Raw genomic sequence first — 19178 nt, 5'->3', positions numbered from 1 at the left:
TGTGGTAGGCTGAAATGTGGAAATGCACGGAAGTCTCGCTCTCGAGAAAATGGAGCTGGTAGCAGCAACATTCAGACTTCCCAGGTTACCGAGACGACGCCATTTCATGCACAGAATTCCAGCCAAGCCCCCAAGACTGAGACAGCAGGTGAGAGGAGACTGCATTGTGGTCTGTGTGCTGGTCTGTCAGCTGCCTTTGATTCACTTTGTAGTGCAGTAATCCAGTCTAAATGATTGATTTGTGGAAATACAGAGAACGCTATGCACATGCTTTGTGGTTACTGCACATTATTTTAGTAACATTTAAAGTAGTTAATGCTTTGTAGCAGAGCAGCACCAAACTGATGTCAGCTGTTTACACTGCTTCACTGTATTCAGTGTCATTGTGATGCTTGCACGCTCACTCGGAATAATCGCAGTAGATCCAACAATAAAGGAAGCCTCGTGCATCTTTTATACAGGCATACGTTTCACTCATGCTTTCACAGCAGGTTTAATTCTTTTTCACAGTAGCCATAATAAGCAATTTCTGCCTTTTTTGGAGGAAATTCATCCAATGAATCCAATGCAATTTTCATAATGGCCACTTTATTTGTATACACACACATATGTATATAGAAAGCTGCCCCTCCCATCACCCATCATTGCTCACTAGCAGCTCAACACAGAGTCACTACATTTCACATACATATAGCCAACAGTGCCATAGACAGTCTGATAATGTAGTTACAGGGGAAAATATTTTTGAATATATTAAAATGTGTTTACAAGGTGATATTGCCAACATTATGTTTGATTGTTGTTCAAAATAATTGCATTATGGAACATGATGCATTCTTAATGCGATTATGAACATTTTATTGGAGGGATTTTCAGAAGTACTGCATCCCAGGGGGCACCCAAGAGTGATGAATCTCGTAGAACCAAAGCCAAGCTTTGTTCTCTGGCAAGGCTGAGCCTTAAATTACTGAAATAAATCTTAAAGAATGGCGCAGGAAATTTAAAATATAGTTATTATACGTCCACAGTCCACGCATGTATCACCACTCACGATTGTATCACCCAGGATATTAATGACAGGTGTGAACTAGGCTATAGTTTCTGATTAACATGCATGTTTTCATGTGTGCAGATGTGCTCTGTTGTACTCTATATGTTGTTTTCATGTTTCAGAGCGAAGCTTCAAGAGCTGCATCCTCTCCTGGTTCTTCTTGTGGCACCTGCTGTGGTTGTCAGTCATGCAGCTGAGGCATTACCTGTTCATCGGGACCCTCAACCCTATGCTCAACCGCCTCACAGCTGGAGACCCTGGCCTTGGTACAGACAGACACACGGATGGAGAAGCCAACATGTGCACACACACATACCAACACAGGCTCATGATCATGTCTGTATCTCTGTCATGGCTTTTTTTCCAGTGAGCACTTACACAAACGCGTTCGCCATCACCCAGCTGTGTGGGATACTGTGTGCCCCCTGGAACGGACTAATCATGGACCGCCACAAAAGAAAACCAAGAGAAGCAGGTCAGATCGGAAAACACAAACACACTTAAAGGACAGTTTAGAATGACGTCAGGTCTCCTTTCCCAAATGTAGTTGATCAGCCAAGACATGTTTGGTGTCTAACTAAACTTGATTATGTGCGTTATGACGCTGTACGACAGGTACAGTCAATTCACTTCTTCTTAAACTGTACAGACTGCTGATCTATATGCATGAACAGACAATGACATTCAGCGGCCTAACCAATCAGCATCTCAATTTTAGTTGAGGGTGAGTAAAACCTTGTGGGAGGACAGCTGCAGCTTCTTAATCTGGTAGATTTGTTTGTACTGTAACACACAAACTAATGCACTTAGTCACAGCTTATGTTAGTTTTGATGGGCAAACAAAACCCCATGAAACACTGAAGTGTTCAAAGCAACTGTGTTGAAAAACTGTGAGTTTTCAAAACATTTCACACTTATTTCTTTAGTGTAATCTACTGGCCATCCGTTTTATCTTGGTCATTCTGACCATATACTGCTATGCAGAGGTCACCAACCCTCCTCCTGTAGATCCTGCTGCCTCTAAATAAGACAGCAACAATTACATTACAATGATCGTATAGAACCAGCATAAATAAAATGCATTAGAACTTGAATTGAATGCTTAAGGGTAGAAGAGCCTTGCTGGACGTATTAAAAATGCTTATGAACAAAAATATCCAGCAGATCTTTATGATCAACTGGAGCATTTAAAAGGTAGAGAAACTAATATAACAAGATATACCACAAAAAAGTATTTTAAATGACCTAGAGCAAAAACTAACTACATGTGTGGAACAGTAATTTATAGAGCTGTAAAGGAGTGGAATTCCCTACCAGTCTCACTGTCTGAAATTGAGGGCAAAATAATATTCAAACACAATCATTAAACACTGTTTAATGAATTTAAAGATCAGATATGTAGATAGGTTCTTGACAGTTAGAACAACACTATGGTGGGGTAGGGTCTAGTGGTCAGGGATGTAGATCAGAATAGATTCGGTTAAGTTTCTTGTAAGAAATCCCAAATAACCTTTTCTTTCTACTGTTATTTTATGTTTTGAATTGTCCCCCTATGTTATTTTCCATTTTACATGTGTTTTGTTTCTCTCTTTGTTTTTTTCCTGTGTTTCATTGATTGTTATTTTGTATAACAAAAACTATTTTGTAGTGTATAGTATGTCTACTGAACCCCAGGAAGAATAGCAGCTAATGGGGATATTAAAAATAAACAAATAAACAAAAAAACTCTGCAAGTTTTACCTCCAGTCCGAATCTAATGCATCTCATTATTAACAATTATCGAAAGGTAGGCTGTGTGTTAACTGTAAGGGTGTGGTTGAACAGCTAAGCATGTCACTGTGATTGTGCTGTAACTCGTAGTTGGTTTGAAACAGGAGGAGAACCACTCTATCTTAATTTTTCATCATTTTTATTTTTAAAAATTCTGCCATGCTGAGTGACTTCTAAGGTGACTTCTTTTATTGATTCACCTCCACAGTCTCCCCAGTTCACAGCGAACTAATGTTGGCTTACAAGTATTATGCTATCTCTTCTCTCACTAAAACACTTGAGCTATGATGTGTTAGAATTACTTTTAAACTATCTGTTTGTGGTCAGGCCCTTCGGGGATCTGGGATCAGATGACTGACTCGGCCGAGGTGTCAATGTGTCAAAGTTCCAGAGTTCAGTGGCACACTTACACATTCTGAGGCCTCGTTTATTCCTCATCACATGATATGTGCATTCAAACCAAACCTAGAAGCGCTGTTTTTAAACATGTGTGATTCTAAAACTCGATGCAGCCTCCATAGTATCATGCATCCTATAGTTCTATAGTATCTCTAATTACCACACTTTGTGAAATTTACTAAATGTCAGTTTTCTTACTTATTACTTACACCGATCAGGCATAACGTTATGACCACCTCCTTGTTTCTATGCTCATTGTCCATTTTATCAGCTCCACTTACTATATAGGTGCACTTTGTAGTTCTACAGTTACAGACTGTAGTCCATCTGTTTCTCTGCATACTTTGTTAGCCCCCTTTTATCCTGTTCTTCAGTGGTCAGGACCCCCATGGACCCTCACAGAGCAGGTACTATTTGGGTGGTGGATCATTCTCAGCACTGCAGTAACACTGACGTGGTGGTGGTGTGTTAGTGTGTGTTGTGCTGGTCTGAGTGGATCAGACACAGCAGTGTTGCTGGAGTTTTTAAACACTATGTCCACTCACTGTCCACTCTATTAGACACTCCTACCTTGTCAGTCCACCTTGTAGATGTAAAGTCAGAGACGATAGCTCATCTGCTGCTGCACAGTTTGTGTTGGTCATCCACTAGTCCTTCATCAGTGGTCACAGGACGCTGCCCACAGGACGCTGTTGGCTGGATATTCTTGGTTGGTGGACTATTCTCAGTCCAGCAGTGACACTGAGGTGTTTAAAAACTCCAGCAGCACTACTGTGTCTGATCCACTCAGACCAGTGCAACACACACCAACACACCACCACCACGTCAGTGTTACTGCAGTGCTGAGAATGATCCACCACCCAAATAGTACCTGCTCTGTGAGGGTCCATGGGGGTCCTGACCACTGAAGAACAGGGTAAAAGGGGGCTAACAAAGTATGCAGAGAAACAGATGGACTACAGTCTGTAACTGTAGAACTACAAAGTGCACCTATATAGTAAGTGGAGCTGATAAAATGGACAATGAGTGTAGAAACAAGGAGGTGGTCATGATGTTATGCCTGATCGGTGTTTTTCTTACTGCTACCTTCCTAACCTTATATTTGATGGTCAGAGATGTTGGCTTGTTTTTCGTGTTTTTTTGGGCTGGTTAAGTGACTGATCAGGTGGATCAGGTGTGCTGTGGGCAGGAAAAAAAACACTAAAATGAGCAGGGCAGGGGGTTCTCCAGGACCAGGGTTGGGAACCACTGCTTTAATACAACCGCCAACACTCATGCACACATTAATGCAGTTAATGGTTTTCCTTTTCATCCCAAAAACCACAGCTTTTCTTTCTGTTTTCTGGTTTTATTCATGCTGCAGGCCAGAGTGAGACTGAGGCAGACCTGAAGGCAGCCGTACTGTCTCTGTTTGTGACAGTGCTGCAGTGTGTGTTGTTCTCCCTGTGTGCTGCCATTCCTCTCCTACCCCTGCAGTACCTCACCTTCATCCTGCAAGTCCTCAACAGGTCCTTCCTCTACGGAGGCAATGCCGCCTTCATCAGCATGGCGTAAGTTCACACAAACAAACGAGCCCAAATTTTAGTCAGTGAAGGTGTGACCACTGGTCATGTGATGAATTTTGTCAATACTTTTGTCCATTGTTAGTGATTAGAGCATGGAGGTAGAAAGCGGGAATGCTGAGGGGACCATAGCACCCCCAGATTGTGGGAGTGGCACTGCTAAAAATCATTTAAACATTAAATAAATTGAGTGCAGTGAAAACCTACTTGTCTTTGTTTTAAGGCGGAGTTTGTATTTTTATGTTTTATTTATACATTTTCTAAGTCTGCAGTATGTAGTACTTTAGCTTAACACTGCATTTTTATTACAGTGAGCCAAGCCACTTTCAACATTTGTTGTAATTACAATGACATTTGTTAGATAAATGCATTTGATGTAATTATCTAAAAATATTTTTTTAAATTTGGCACAGCATCAACAACATATTCCACCTAAAATTTCAGCACCCTTAACTTACAACACCTTCCCTGGATAAAAACATGTAAATACATGTAAATTTGCTTCTTCACCAAACTTAACGCTTTAAATGTTTTGTGTGGGCACAGATTCCCTCCTGCACATTTTGGGAAATTGTATGGAACAGTGATGGCTCTCTCAGCTGTGGTGTCACTCCTGCAGTATCCCTGCTTCGCTCTCATCAATGGACCTCTGGGTGGAAACCCCTTTGCTGTGAGTCAGTCACACACATAGCATACGCGACGTCGTCTTCTCCGTCTCACCCACACATGCATTACAGTTCTAAAGAATTTGCTTATCGAGGCTGGGTCACGACTTTCCCATCACTGCCATGGAAAAAAAAAAAACTCCCAAATGTGTTCACGTTCCTGCAAAGCGCAAAAATATCTGACATCTGAATTTTGAGTTATGTTCTACTCATTAATCCCCACCACAACAAATTATCACTAAAACTCAGTTTCAGTCTTACTGCCTCATTTTGGACCCTTAGCAACTCTTTTAAAATTTCATGAGCCCAAAATAACAGATAGCATACAGATAGTCATAAAACATAACTTTTCCTTTGTTGTCACTGCTATATTCCATCCATCCATCATCTAAACCGCTTATCCTTCTGGGTCGCGGTGGGGTGCTGGAGCCTATCCCAGCTGTCATTGGGCGGAAGGCAGGATACACCCTGGACAGGTCGCCAGTCCATCGCAGGGCAGACAGACACATACACATTCACACACACACACTTAACCTAGGGGCAATTTAGCACGTCCAATTGGCCTGACTGCATGTTTTTGGACTGTGGGAGGAAACCGACGCAGACACGGGCAGAACATGCAAACTCAGCTGTCATTGGGTGGAAGGCACTGCTATAATGTATATGCTATATGTATATTTTGTACCCACTGCTATAAGGCTCGACAACGAGTCTCCTTACTGCAGAGATGGTACTGATCTCCTGCTGTCTGAACTGAGCTGAACCACATCACTGTATCACCTCTCCTGTTAATACACACTGTGAAATATATCATAACTACTACTGTAATGACACTTTCACTATGTACTTTACACTGTAATATTGATGCAACTCAGAGTTAGTTAGGTCTATATGATGTGCTTTTAGATTACCTCATACCATTCAGTGCCTGCTGTCTTGTAAATACAACAAATCAGTCTCATATGCCATGTAAATATGTAAAAAGATATACTTTTATTTCTCCTGTACTTTAACTTATGTCTAGATTTATGTCTATTTTCTATTTTCTGCATAGTATATGTAAGTTTATGTGCAATTATATGTCTTGCTACTGAAACACAGCAATTTCTCTTCAGGATCAATAAAGTTCTATCCATCTAGTCAGGTCATTCAGCGTACTGTATCAATAGGGATAAGCAAAGTATATCACAGGTTTGATAAGTTAACTACAAAAAGAACCTTTAGTCCACCTTTTAAAAATACTGAGACAAACTATGCTAATCCTCTTTGTAATAAAACTGGCAGAAGTTGATGCTCAGAAAAAAGTATATTAGAGCATAATAATCAATATCCTTATATTACCCAGCCCTACATATCAGCCTTACTGAACTGGACATAGAGTCATATTAAAAGTTAACCTGTTTAAATTTGAACTTGCTGCTGTTATTGTCCAAAGAATGTGCTGCCTCTGCAAGTGATGCATTTGCCTGTACTCTAGGTAAACGTTGCTCTGACCATCCTGAGCTGCCTGGCCTTTATCCACCCCCTCTTCGTTTACCTGCACTGCCGGCGTCAAGCAGTGGAACGGAACAAGGCCAACAACCCTACCTCCTCTTAGGACCACCTCAACAAGGGAATGCTATTTTAACCTCCAGTATTGCTTGCTTTCCAGTAAATCACAAAATAAATGTTAAACCATTCCAGTCGGCATTCATATAGAAAGTAGCATTAGTGTCTTATAATTGGTTTCATTTGTTACCTACAGTACTGACTGAATATGAACAATGATTAAGCTATTTTTGTATGTTTATTCGTACCTGATTTGCTTTGCACAAATGAGAATGTATGTTCCTTGCAAAACCAATTTTTTTACAATGTGAATTTTTTCATTCTGTTAGAACAGGGGTGCCCAGTCGTGGTCCTGGAGATCTACCACCCTGCAGACTTTAGCCCCAACCCTAATCTAACACACCTGATCCAGGTAATCAAGGCCTTCAGAGGCATTTGAATGTGTGAGACAGGTGTGTTGGATCTGAACTCTCCAGGGTGGTAGATCTCCAGGACCAGGACTGAGCTCCCCTGGTTTAGAGCGGTGGTTCTCAAATCAATCCTCGAGACCCTCGGGGGGTCCACATTTTTGCTCCAACCTAGCTTCCAAATACATATCAACAGAGCAAAAATGTGGATCACCCAAGGGTCCCTGAGGAACCGGTTTCGAGACCACTGTGTTTGAGGGCATACAGCAGTCCAATCTTATCCAGTTTTCATTCTGACCAACTTTCTGATCAGCTGTTCAGAGACTGTGACCAACTGATTTAACAAGAGGATTTAAGTGCTCATTTGGGATTAAAACCTGGCCACACCAGCCTCTTGCGGATAAGATTCGACAGCACTGGCATAGGGCATAACGTTAAGCCCCTACCCCACACACTCCACCTCTCAGCCACTGCTGAACATCTAAGGCCAGTTAGCCAACACACAGGCTACGACCGTGGTCACAAACCCTGGTCTTGGAGATCTACCATCCTGCAGAGTCTAGTTCTAACCACAATCTGCAACACCTGCTCCAGCTAATTAACTGGCATGTTCACTGCAGTTTGGAACTAAAGTTCCCAGGACAGTAGACCAGGGTTGATGGCCACTGGGCTAAGCCGAGTGCAGGACTTAAAAGGGACCAGAGCAGCTGTTAAATTCAGCCCATAAGTTGATCTGTGTTGACGCAGGTAGCAGAGGTTCCCAAAGTCAGTCCTGGGCCCTGATACTGTACATACTGTTTGTTTTCCCTGCCCTAGGGCCTAGGCTCTGGGTTAAAGCAGTGGTTCTCAAACCAGTCCTCAGGGACCCTCAAGAAGGTCCATATTTTTGCAACAACCTAAACTGCAACACATAAGGATAGAGAAAAAATGTCAACAAGCTGGAGGTCCCAGAGGTCTGGTGTAAGAACCACTGGGTCCTAACCAATACAATGGCTACTAAACAGTGTGCCGTATAGTGTATTCTGGGATATGTATTATAAAGTAATATATTGCTGTTGTCAAAAGAAACCTTGTATCTCTGAAAATGAAAACTTTACAGGAGAAGGAAAAAAACTACTTTACGTTTAATGTAAGTCAATGGAACCAGACTTTTTTCCAAGTCATTCTGGGCCGTTTCTTTTGGTCCATTCATCATGAAATTTATACACAATATAAAGGCCAACATGTATTTTCAAATTATGTCAAAAACTGAAAAACAACAAAAATGGAGATACGAGGTTTTCTTCCGACAACAGCGGTATGAACAATATAAACATAGTTTGCACACACCCATTGAAGTGTTCTTCATAAATGTATACAGTGTAGAAAGTGCAAGCTTTCTCCCATGTAACTGGCATGTAGCAACATGAGTGTGCTGCCCTCTGCAGGGCACAAGCGGCCTTACATTCCAAACACTGTGATGCTTTTCAGTATTATTTTAAAAATATATATGAATAAAAATATTATTCATAAAATTTGAATTTTAAAGTACATTCATTTCTTGACTAACTTACACCAATATCAGTTTGTACTGCTAGAGCTTAATCTAACATTTCAGCACTTTCTTAAGGAAAAGAAAGAAAGAAAGAGTCTGCAATTGCAAATGTAAAATTTACGAAGGAAATCTTTGAAAGGAATATTTGACAGAACCAAAAAGGTGATCAAAGAGAAAACCGATGTTTTTATAAATACTATCCCATGGACTAATTTCCAATGAAAAACTTATAGGCTAACAAAATGAGAGATCCATGATAAAAACAGAAACAGATCGTCACTGTCAAGGTGCAAAGCTGAGGCCGCTTTGTCTTGTCTGTGCATGTCCACTGACATATATACTATACTGATCTTCAAGTGCCAAGTATCAAATAAAAAATAAAATACAAAATACATTAATAAAGGTTGTCTGTGAAGTAATATTCTCGCCTTCTTGAACGGTGAATGAAAGATCACGAACTTTGCGGAGAGTCGTTTTTAGCCGCATGCCTCTTTTCCTTGTGGACCTTAACATAGTTTCTGCGTGCGAACTTCATTCCGCACAAGTTGCAGGAGTGAGGCTTCTCTCCCGAATGTGTGCGCATGTGCGAGTGCATCTGACTTGACTGTTTAAACTTGCGCTGGCAAATGTTGCATGAATAAGGCTTAATTCCCGAGTGCACGCGTGCGTGCGCCTCCAGGGTGGTGCGTGTGGCGAACGCTTTCTCGCACACGTCGCACTTGTAGGGCCTCTTGACCTCGGGCTTGATGTCGTTTTCGCTGCACTCACTCAGGTGCACGTTGCGCATGTGCAGGCTGAGGTAGTCTGTGCGGTTGAAGCTGGCGTCGCACTTGTCGCAAGCGTAGGGCATCTTGCCCGAGTGCACCAGCAAGTGGCGCGTCAGGTGGTACTTCTGGATGAAGCCTTTGCCGCACTGGTCGCATATGTGCAGCTTCTTGCCCGAGTGCCTGAGCAGGTGGCGCTTCAGGTAGGGTAGGTGTGTGAACTTCTGCCCGCATTCTTCGCAGGAGTAGTCCATCTTGCCAGTGTGGCTCTGCTGGTGGATGCGCAGGTTGGAACTGCTGGTGTAGCGTCTGCCACATTCATCACATTCGAACGGTTTTTCGCCAGTGTGGGTGAGCATGTGCCTCTCCATTATGGCCTTGCATCTGATGTTCCGGCCACATATTTTGCACTCAATTGGACCTTTTGGCTTGCGCTGTCTTACCTCGTTTTTCTTGGCGCGCGGCCTGGCTGAGGAACCACCTATAGGCCACTCCAGGAAATCAGAGTCCCCTGAAGCTAGCCTCTTTCCCTTGCTCGTTTTTTTCCTGCGCTGCTTCTTCTCGTCATCCTCTGACTCGGAGGAACTGGAAGGGTCTTTAAGACCCCAACTGCTTTTTCTGTTCTTTCTGAATTTTTTGCAACTCTGTTTCAATGAGGCTGATTCTACTTCATTACCAGAGTCATCAGTATGTTTATCCGAGTGCCCAGGGCTACTACCTCTTGATCCGTCATCTTCCAAGTCCGAACTTCTTTCAAAGTTCTGGACAGACGATTTGTTTTTCTGACGCCCTGCTGTGTCCTCCAAGCCAGACAAACTGTGGTTTGGTGTTGCAGCGCTTGCTGGAGCAGTGCTACGCTGTCCTCTTGGCTTCTTGGAGGTCTGTGCTTTCTGTTTCTTTGCCCTCTTGGCAGCGACCTCATTTTCAGGGTCAGAAGCAGTCTCTGTTGGGATATGTTTATTGGTCTGTTTATGGTTCTGTTCCTTTTCTTTTCTACTGGCATTGGTTTTGGATTCCTGGTCTGAGCTCTCTGATACATTCTCAGCTTGCTTTACTTTTTTTGGGCGACCTCTTTTCTTCTGTGGCACTTTTGAAACACCGCTTTCTGACCTAGATTCATTTTCTGCCGGGCTGATGAATTTACAACCCTTAATCTGTTTGGCCTTATGTCCTCTTTTAGGCTTCTCCTTCACTTCAGCACTTCCAGCATCCTGTTGTGCACTCTTTGTTTGTCGTTTAGCACTTTTAGGGCCACCTCTTCTCCGGTGCTTTAAGGAACCATCATCTACATCACTGTCAATTGGGCTCAGGTAGCTATGTGTCCACAATGGACGGTCCTTGTGCATTTCAGTGGACCTTTCCTCACCTGACACACTGTCATCATCGTGATCAGGACTTCCACTGATTTGTTTGTTGCATTTCCGCCTCTTGCCTGGAGAGAGTGGAGTCTGAAGAGCTTCATCATCTGATTCCATGTCATCATCACTTGTAAGCAGGGGAGCTTAAAAGGGAGAAAAAAAGAAAACAGAGCTAAAATTAAATTGAGAAAAATGCCACTTTGATGACAAATTATCTTAGTACATGTAACACTGCCAAAATTAAAATATTTCCTAAAATACATGCATACATAAACAGATAAATGCATGAATATGAGAAAAAATACCACACCAATTGCATGCATACAGATGAACTGGCATGAAAAATATGATTATAGCATGTCCTTACAACGTGTGATCCTATTATATCTTGCTGAAATATGTAAGACAGAAAAATGTGACATACCTTGGACATATACACCGATCAGGCATAACATCATGTCCACCTTCTTGTTTCGACGCTCATTGTCCATTTTATCAGCTCCACTTACTATATAGGTGCACTTTGTAGTTCTACAGTTACAGACTGTAGTCCATCTGTTTCTCTGCATACTTTGTTAGCCCCCTTTTACCCTGTTCTTCAGTGGTCAGAACCTCCATGGACCCTCACAGAGCAGGTACTATTTGGGTGGTGGATCATTCTCAGCACTGCAGTAACACTGACGTGGTCTTGGTGTGTTAGTGTGTGTTGTGCTGGTCTGAGTGGATCAGACACAGCAGAGCTGCTGGAGATTTAAACACCTCAGTTTCACTGCTGGACTGAGAATAGTCCACCAACCAAAATATCCAGCCAACAGCGTCCTGTGGGCAGCGTCCTGTGACCACTGATGAAGGACTAGACCAACACAAACTGCAGCAGCAGATGAGCTATCGTCTCTGACTTTACGTCTACAAGGTGGACTGACAAGGTAGGAGTGTCTAATAGAGTGGACAGTGAGTGTTTAAAAACTCCAGCACCACTGCTGTGTCTGATCCACTCAGACCAGCACAACACACACTAACACACCAAGACCACGTCAGTGTTACTGCAGTGCTGAGAATGATCCACCACCCACATAGTACCTGCTCTGTGAGGGTCCATGGGGGTCCTGACCACTGAAGAACAGGGTAAAAGGGGGCCAACAAAGTATGCAGAGAAACAGATGGACTACAGTCTGTAACTGTAGAACTACAAAGTGCACCTATATAGTAAGTGGAGCTGATAAAATGGACAATGAGTGTAGAAACAAGGAGGTGGTCATAATGTGATGATGATGACTTGTTTTTTCTCACTAATAAATGACTGAAGCTGGTGACAACTTTAACAATCACATATATATAAATTACATACTTTGAACCAAGCCAGGTACATACACTGTTAAACAATGACTGCTTGGTTAAATGGTAATGAATTACAATTACGTACTTGAGAAAACTACATTTTTCTTTGAGAGAGTTTTCTTTCTCCAGGAAATAAGGACCTGTGTTTATTTATGGTCATGCACATCTTATTAAATCATGGTGAATGTTCAAGCAGAGCCTACTGGAAGCAGTTTTAATTAAGAATTTGATTAACTACAGCATGAACTAGAGGGGAAAATCTGTTGTCGGGCAAAAATTCAATACCATAATCCGTTTTTATTTGCTGGTGAGGAGACAATGTTTTAACAAGATTAACATGGCTGATGTTTTAACTTTAATATCAGCCTTATTAAAGTTAGCACTGGGCAATACATTCGTATACCATGATGCTGACATACCATGATACTGCTTTTCAGTAGTGATTTATTTTATAGATGTGAACACTATATGCATGACATAATGCCCATAAAAGAGCATTATCACAGTTCAGCAGTTTGTTTTTCGTTTTTAAACTTCATTTTTTGCACTTGGTACCAAGCAGCTGACAGCTAAGTGCAATATGGGTTACACTGTCAGGTGCTTCAGACTGTTTAGAAAGTATATGAAATGAGAATAAAATCAGAAATTTTCTTAGGTTTGATTTGTGTCTGGTTAACGTTCCCAAACCTGAACAAGGTTCACTTTTAAAGAGATTTAAAGGGGAAAATCAAATTGAGCTGCCATCTGTGTCATTCTTATAGCACAGAGTACCAGCACTCAGAGGGCTTGGGGTCAATAATTTCATTAATGCAAGCTCATCTGATATTGTGATACTGTGATCTATCCAAAATGAATGAAGTCCAGTGGGTTTAGGCAATGCAACGCAGGCCACAGCATTCACCAATTCCAATAGGCTACAGAACAGGGGTGGGCAATATAATGGTATTTATCGTTAACACGATAAATTACATCCCAATATACTTTCCTGGATATATTGTAGTTATCATCAATACTTTATACATCGTACAGTACAATAAACAAGTGCATCTTTCTATACGACAGCTAATTGGTTCTGGTTAATTGGATTGAGTGCAGCGCACCCTTTGAAACAGAGAATAAAAATCAGCGTACTAGATGCATTTAGCTGGTTCTATTTTGACTGTTCCAACTTCTCATACCTCATGAAAAACAAAACAATGTGATGCATATTGAGTATCGTGAAAATGTTTAAGTACTGCGATGTTATTTTTTGTCATATCGCCCAACCCTACTACACAATAACAAAAAATAAATAAATAAAAATACACCACTGACAGAAACCAATCACAAAAAAAGGATCTATTGTCATATGATACATGGGAGCTCACTTATTTGGCTCCTTTTACCGTATTTATGGAGCTCCCTCTTACTCAGCTGCATGAGGGAGATCCTGAGGGACCGAGGATTTGAGTCCCTAGCGACAAAATGGGCCATATTCTTCATCGGAAAAAAATAAATAACAAATATACATTATATGACAGCTTCTTTAGTTTCATTGGGAGAACTGACTATGACTAGCAGGATGCCTCTGAGGGTGAGCCTGTCATGTTTACCTTGAATGAAATTTTCCCTCATGATTAAATGGGAATTACACCGACTTTTCAAAGTTTTTGCATAATTCCTTTGTTGCGATGCGAATAAAGTCATCGGGAGTTTTGTGATATGAAATGATCCATTGTAGAGAATATTACAGACTCAGATTTCGTTACAATGGTGGTGATAGGAACCAGGGGCATGTGAAACTACATGTCTTCTAAGTTTTTATATGTACATGTATGTTTTTATGTAAAAAAGTTTTCTTCGGAGACTATGTTGCCCTAGAACACCCTGCATGTGCCCCTCGCTACAGATGGATGAAAACTTTATCACAAAACTGTTATAAAACAATGTATTGGGCATCAGTCAGTGTCTTTATGACCATGACATGTAATAGCTTTCTATAAGGAGCTTTCAGAGGCTTCAGACGTCTGGTTCCTATCACCAACACTGTGAACAGTTCTGACTCTAAGTTTCTCCAGAACTGAGCATTTCACACCAAACCTTCTTAATGGCTTTGTTTACATGTTAACCATTTGATTGTGTGGAACCTTTGAAGAATTGGTGGAGCTCCCCTTTAAACGCCCTCCCTTGAGTGTTCACTAGGGTTGCCACCTGTCCAAAATTTTGGTTTCCTGTCCAGTAAAAAAAAAGTAATGTTATTCCATTCCTGGACACAACATGTGTGCAATAATTTTTATATTACTTAAACCTCTTATTCTGCAGGGTATATTTTTGGTTTGTACATCTGAATTTACATGACCAAATCGTACAGCAAATTATTCAGGAACTGCAGTAAATAAATTACATTTTTCTTTTTATTTTATTTATCTATTTTTTTCTTTTTTGGTAAAAGCTCCCATCAAATCAACAGAACATGTGTTTTATGATACACATATTGCTATATTCTTACAGTTTACGGCTGAAAGCCAAAAATCTTAGACGCTCTTTGTATTATTTTATAAAAGTAATTTTTACAGAGTAGATCACTGAAGAGACGCCATCTGTTTATAGTTTATAGCCCAGATTTGTGGAAAAATGGGTCGACTTTCAGTAGACATAAAAATTGAGTTCAGCTTCTTTTATTATAAGGGTTTAAAATTACATCACCCCTCTATTTGACTGAAAAGAAGACAGTTACAGCTCTCATACGACCCCCACCTTTAGAATGTAGCTTATGAAATATGAAAGTTATGAAGAATATGACGAAGTGTGTTTTGGAACCACTGGTGGTCTCAATGAGTTGAAAAGGTTAGTTAGTTGTTAGAAAAATGGTTAAACTACCTTTTTCATCCAATCAAACCATTATAAAAATAACGAGTATGATTAATTCAGATAACGTTAATAACAAACAGCCCTTCAGGGCGATAAATAAAGGGATTAGCCACGTTTGCGCGCAACGTTAGCTGAACTGACATCTATCGCCGTTAGACTGCATCATTAGCACGGCCACCTGTCCGCTCAATCTAATTAAAATGAAGTGACTGAGTGTCCAGGAGCTTTACTGGGCTGAGGAATAAACAACAACAATCAACAAACAACAACGTTCCGGTCAGCATGTCTGTCGGTCGGTCCTGGCTGGCTAACGTTAGCCTGCTAACACGGCTCTCACTGTTCCTGCGCGGCTGCAACCCAAAACAGGAAGCCCTGATATTTCCCTGTAACGTTAATGTCGCCTTTTGCTACTCACAAAATCTGTGCATCATTTTCTGCAGGATTTTTTAATGTTTTGGTCGCCACAGTGTGTTTGTTAGCTGCCGAAAGGTTTGAAGGAATCGAAGAAACTGTTTGTTTGAAGCGTTTGTTTGTCTTCTTCTGCCGCCCTGCGCTGAGCAGCACGTACTGGGCTGTTGCCCCTACTGGTGTGGATGAAGAGACGTTACAGGGTTGCCAGATTGCCTGAATTTTTTTTCTGAGTCTAAAACCCCTACGACGGCGTTTTAGGGCCACTGTTAATAAAAATAAAAATAGTGGACTTCGAAAATAAAATCGTAATATTACGAGAAAAAGTCGTACTATTTCGAGAGAAAAAAGTCATAATATTTCGAGATAAAAAGTCGTAATATTTAGAGAATAAAGTCGTACTATTTAGAGAAAAAAGTCGTAATATTTCAAGAAAAAAGTCGTAATATTTAGAGAAAAAAGTCATACTATTTCAAGAACAAAAGTCATAATATTTCGAGAAAAAAAGTTATATTTGGAGGATAAAAAGCAGAGGTGAAGTTTCCACCTTGTGGGACTAATAAGGGTAACTTAATTAACTTAAATTACTGAAGTGACTTGGGACTGAAAACATTACAGCTTTAGAAATCAGAGATTTCACCAATTAACCCCGTAACAACCCATGGGTCCGCCGGCGTGTCCAAAGTTTACACACTACTATAACCTAAGAATAGCTCCATTAGTTTGCATTGACGTCCCTGTAGTCACTGAATAATAAGAATTTGTTAGAAATAAACCTGGATTGGGGTTAATTTTGCCCTCTAACATGGCTAAGGTTTATTACACACTTCTATAACCTCATAATAGCTCAACGAGTTTCATCAAAGTCCCTTCAGTTACCAAATAATCCTAACCCTCACCCTGGCCCTAATCCTAACCCTAAATTTACCTCAGTCCAAAACCTAATCTTAATCTAAACCCTAATCCTGACCACAACCTTAACCTTAATCCAAAACCTAATCCAAACCCTCACCCTGGCCCTAATCCTAACCACAACCTTAACCTAAACCTAAAACCTAATCCTAACCCGATGGTGTCAGTGTGTCTGTAACAGCCTGTATTAAACATTACATGTTCAGTGACCTCTCAGGTTAAACATCTACAGATATGAATTTTGACTCTCCAAATAAAGTGAAAAACAGCTGAATTCAGCAGATTATAAACATTTCACTGTAAATATTATTCACACAGTTAATTAAATGTCTCTGAATACAAATCAGCTGAATTCATTCACTGCTGCTACATCATTGATATGTTATGTTACTGAGACTCTGCTGAGTGTTCATTTAATCTAAAACAGACACTCAAAATAGTGTCATAGTGTTATAGTGATACAGCACCAACCTCAGTTGGTCATTAAACTCTTTTCTTTGTTGAAGTAATTCAGCTGAACAATTAGCCAGCTAGCAGAAAAAAAACATCCACCCAACTATCCACCCTAAAACAAAGTCATCATCAGAAGGGGAAACCTCACTGTAGAGAGTACACTGTAAAAAACGGTTCATCAGCACAACCAAAAAATGTACTTCATAGTAAATTAACCAGGTTTGCATTGCAGAGTGTCCCTTTAGCTTCTTAGTGACTTCACTGTGTAATAGGGGTGCGGGAAAAATCGATTATTAGAGGCATCGCAATGCGGACGTGAACGATTCTGAATCGATTCACAAACGTCAAAAATCGATTTTCTAAATATTTAATTTACACCGTAATGTTGACGGAATGCAAAAGGCGGAACTTGGAAGTGGGTAAGTGCAGCGCCCGGACAGTCTGTGGCGGCACATAACAAAAACACAACTGGATGAGTGAGAAATCCGACCAGCTCCCTCTGCATTAAAGCCAGGTTAGGTCAGGAGTCACAACCCAAATGATAAGAAGAGCCATTTTGCCTTTCAACAAAAATCAAACCAGCTTGGGAGCCACAATATTTTATGTCCAGTATGTCTCAGTATGTGCTAGTATAGGCTAGACGATATAAACGAGAGCGCAGATCTACTTTGCTCTGCTTTAATCTTTAGCCGCTTTGCTCCCCTTTCCCTCAGGAAACTTTTCCTCAAAACCAGAGCAGCTTATTGTAAAATGTCTCTCAACGTTTGACTGTTTTACAAGGCTGAAGTCACTTCTCATTCTCCAGCTTCTTGTTCGAATTTTCCCGTTCCACCTTAAATTCTGAGGCGTACTGTACTGAATTCAACAAATCAAACAAAAATCATTTGAGTAAATGCATATTAATTGGATATATATTAAATCTATTTTGCATATGCATATTTAACTTGATATGCATGTTCAACTAACACATGCAATTAAAAACAGTACAAGTCATCATACTGAACATATACTGTAAGGTTCATAATATGTGACTAAAAGCTTTAACCAGTGAAGCATGGAGGAAAGGAACAAGGAACAGAGACTGAGAGCTTTTGAAGCCATTTTTATTAAAAACTAACCATAACAAAAATCTATGATATCTAGTACCACACTGGGAGGATCAAACCGTGAACGGCACCAAAGAAAGAACAAAACAAAACACAACCATGCTTGCCTACTCTAAACCAAAAGTACATAGCTACAGAAATAAAAGCTGAACCAAAAGGTGGCTACACTACACTCGCTGACCAATAGCTAAAAGTACATGGGACTGTGTCCGCCTTCTGACCTAAGGAACAAGACAGAGTGGTGCACATATATAGGCACGTCCCTCTAACCTCTTTGAAACCTCGGCTGGTACAACTAATCAAGCAGCCCCTGAAGTTGGGTGTGCACTGGCAAGATTCCTCAAACATAACGACACCCCTAACACAAGAGACAAGGTGTTAGTATTATTATTATTATTATTATTGTGGTTCATTTTTAATAAAAATGGCTTCAAAAGCTCTCAGTCTCTGTTCCTTATTCCATTCCTCTAAACTTCACTGATTCTGCACCCCCATGTGTCACGTTATGAACCCCACAGTATATTTTAAGTGGAGCTGAGGAAAAAGTAGGTTAATTTCCTCACAAATATACTTGAATATTCAATATTATCATTTAAAAATACTGCCACATAAGTGTAAATTACTAATTACTAGTTGCCTCTGAAAAGTAAAGCCCACATATCAAACACAAGGCCTTGGCCTGTAGCACAATCCTATTCAGCCCGCCTATTTTAATGTTCTTTTAATATTAGCCCATTTCACCATGAGCTGCACTACAATCCCCAGCATGCACTGCAACATAATGTGCATCTGTAGGACAGCACCATAAAAAGAAAACACGGCAGGTGTTTTGTTCAAGCAAACCCCTTTGGGGACATTTAAAGAGGATTAACAGTTATCTGTAGCTAATGTAGTCTATTGTTCTATATAAAACAATTTGGCATATTTTGAAAAAACGATGGCCAGTTTGGGTTAAGAAATACAAACACACACTGTAAAACCTGATGAGTTAAGTCAACTCAAATGAGGAAAACCGATTACCTCAAATGTTTTAAGTTCAATGGCTCATTCATG

The 19178-nt window shown here is 40.6% G+C and overlaps 2 protein-coding genes across 6 annotated transcripts in view; one reads left to right on the top strand and one right to left on the bottom strand.

The window, feature by feature from the left end:
- slc43a3b (solute carrier family 43 member 3b) overlaps positions 1–8922 on the top strand; it is a 32972-nt gene extending 24050 nt beyond the window's left edge. For all 3 annotated transcript variants that reach the window (XM_036568889.1, XM_036568890.1, XM_036568888.1), the window contains exons 8-13: positions 9–148; positions 1174–1317; positions 1419–1526; positions 4584–4770; positions 5329–5452; positions 6925–8922. In XM_036568889.1, the coding sequence (XP_036424782.1) occupies positions 9–148; positions 1174–1317; positions 1419–1526; positions 4584–4770; positions 5329–5452; positions 6925–7044 (823 nt within the window). In that variant the 3' untranslated portion in view covers positions 7045–8922. The remainder of the gene's footprint in view (positions 1–8; positions 149–1173; positions 1318–1418; positions 1527–4583; positions 4771–5328; positions 5453–6924) is intronic.
- On the bottom strand, positions 8280–15796 carry LOC118807083 (zinc finger protein 260-like). Of its 3 annotated transcripts, none has more exons than XM_036568887.1 (3): positions 15662–15796; positions 14523–14606; positions 8280–11201 (listed from the first exon to the last, which is right to left on the bottom strand). In XM_036568887.1, exon 3 carries the CDS (start codon positions 11173–11175, stop codon positions 9388–9390), a length of 1788 nt encoding a protein of 595 aa, XP_036424780.1. In that variant the 5' UTR covers positions 11176–11201; positions 14523–14606; positions 15662–15796; the 3' UTR covers positions 8280–9387. The 3 variants fall into 3 exon arrangements, with proteins under 3 accessions (XP_036424780.1, XP_036424777.1, XP_036424779.1); XM_036568884.1 differs by lacking the exon at positions 14523–14606 and adding an exon at positions 13782–13872; XM_036568886.1 differs by lacking the exon at positions 14523–14606.
- Positions 15797–19178: the final 3382 nt, after the last annotated feature.

This window comes from Colossoma macropomum, unplaced genomic scaffold (genome assembly GCF_904425465.1).
Source record: "Colossoma macropomum unplaced genomic scaffold, Colossoma_macropomum, whole genome shotgun sequence".
NCBI classification, from domain to species: domain Eukaryota; kingdom Metazoa; phylum Chordata; class Actinopteri; order Characiformes; family Serrasalmidae; genus Colossoma; species Colossoma macropomum.
The sequence above is the reverse complement of the archived record's forward strand: the minus strand, read 5'-3'. Positions and strand labels throughout refer to the sequence as shown.

What these genes read in the sequence shown, in the direction of transcription:
- LOC118807083 (XM_036568884.1), bottom strand. Translation starts at nt 13,869, where the DNA reads ATGGCCCATTTTGTCGCTAGGGACTCAAATCCTCGGTCCCTCAGGATC. An exon ending in GAGGGAGCTCCATAAATACG is followed by an intron (nt 11,202 to 13,781) that starts GTAAAAGGAGCC and finishes CTCCCTTTTAAG; the next exon opens with CTCCCCTGCTTACAAGTGAT.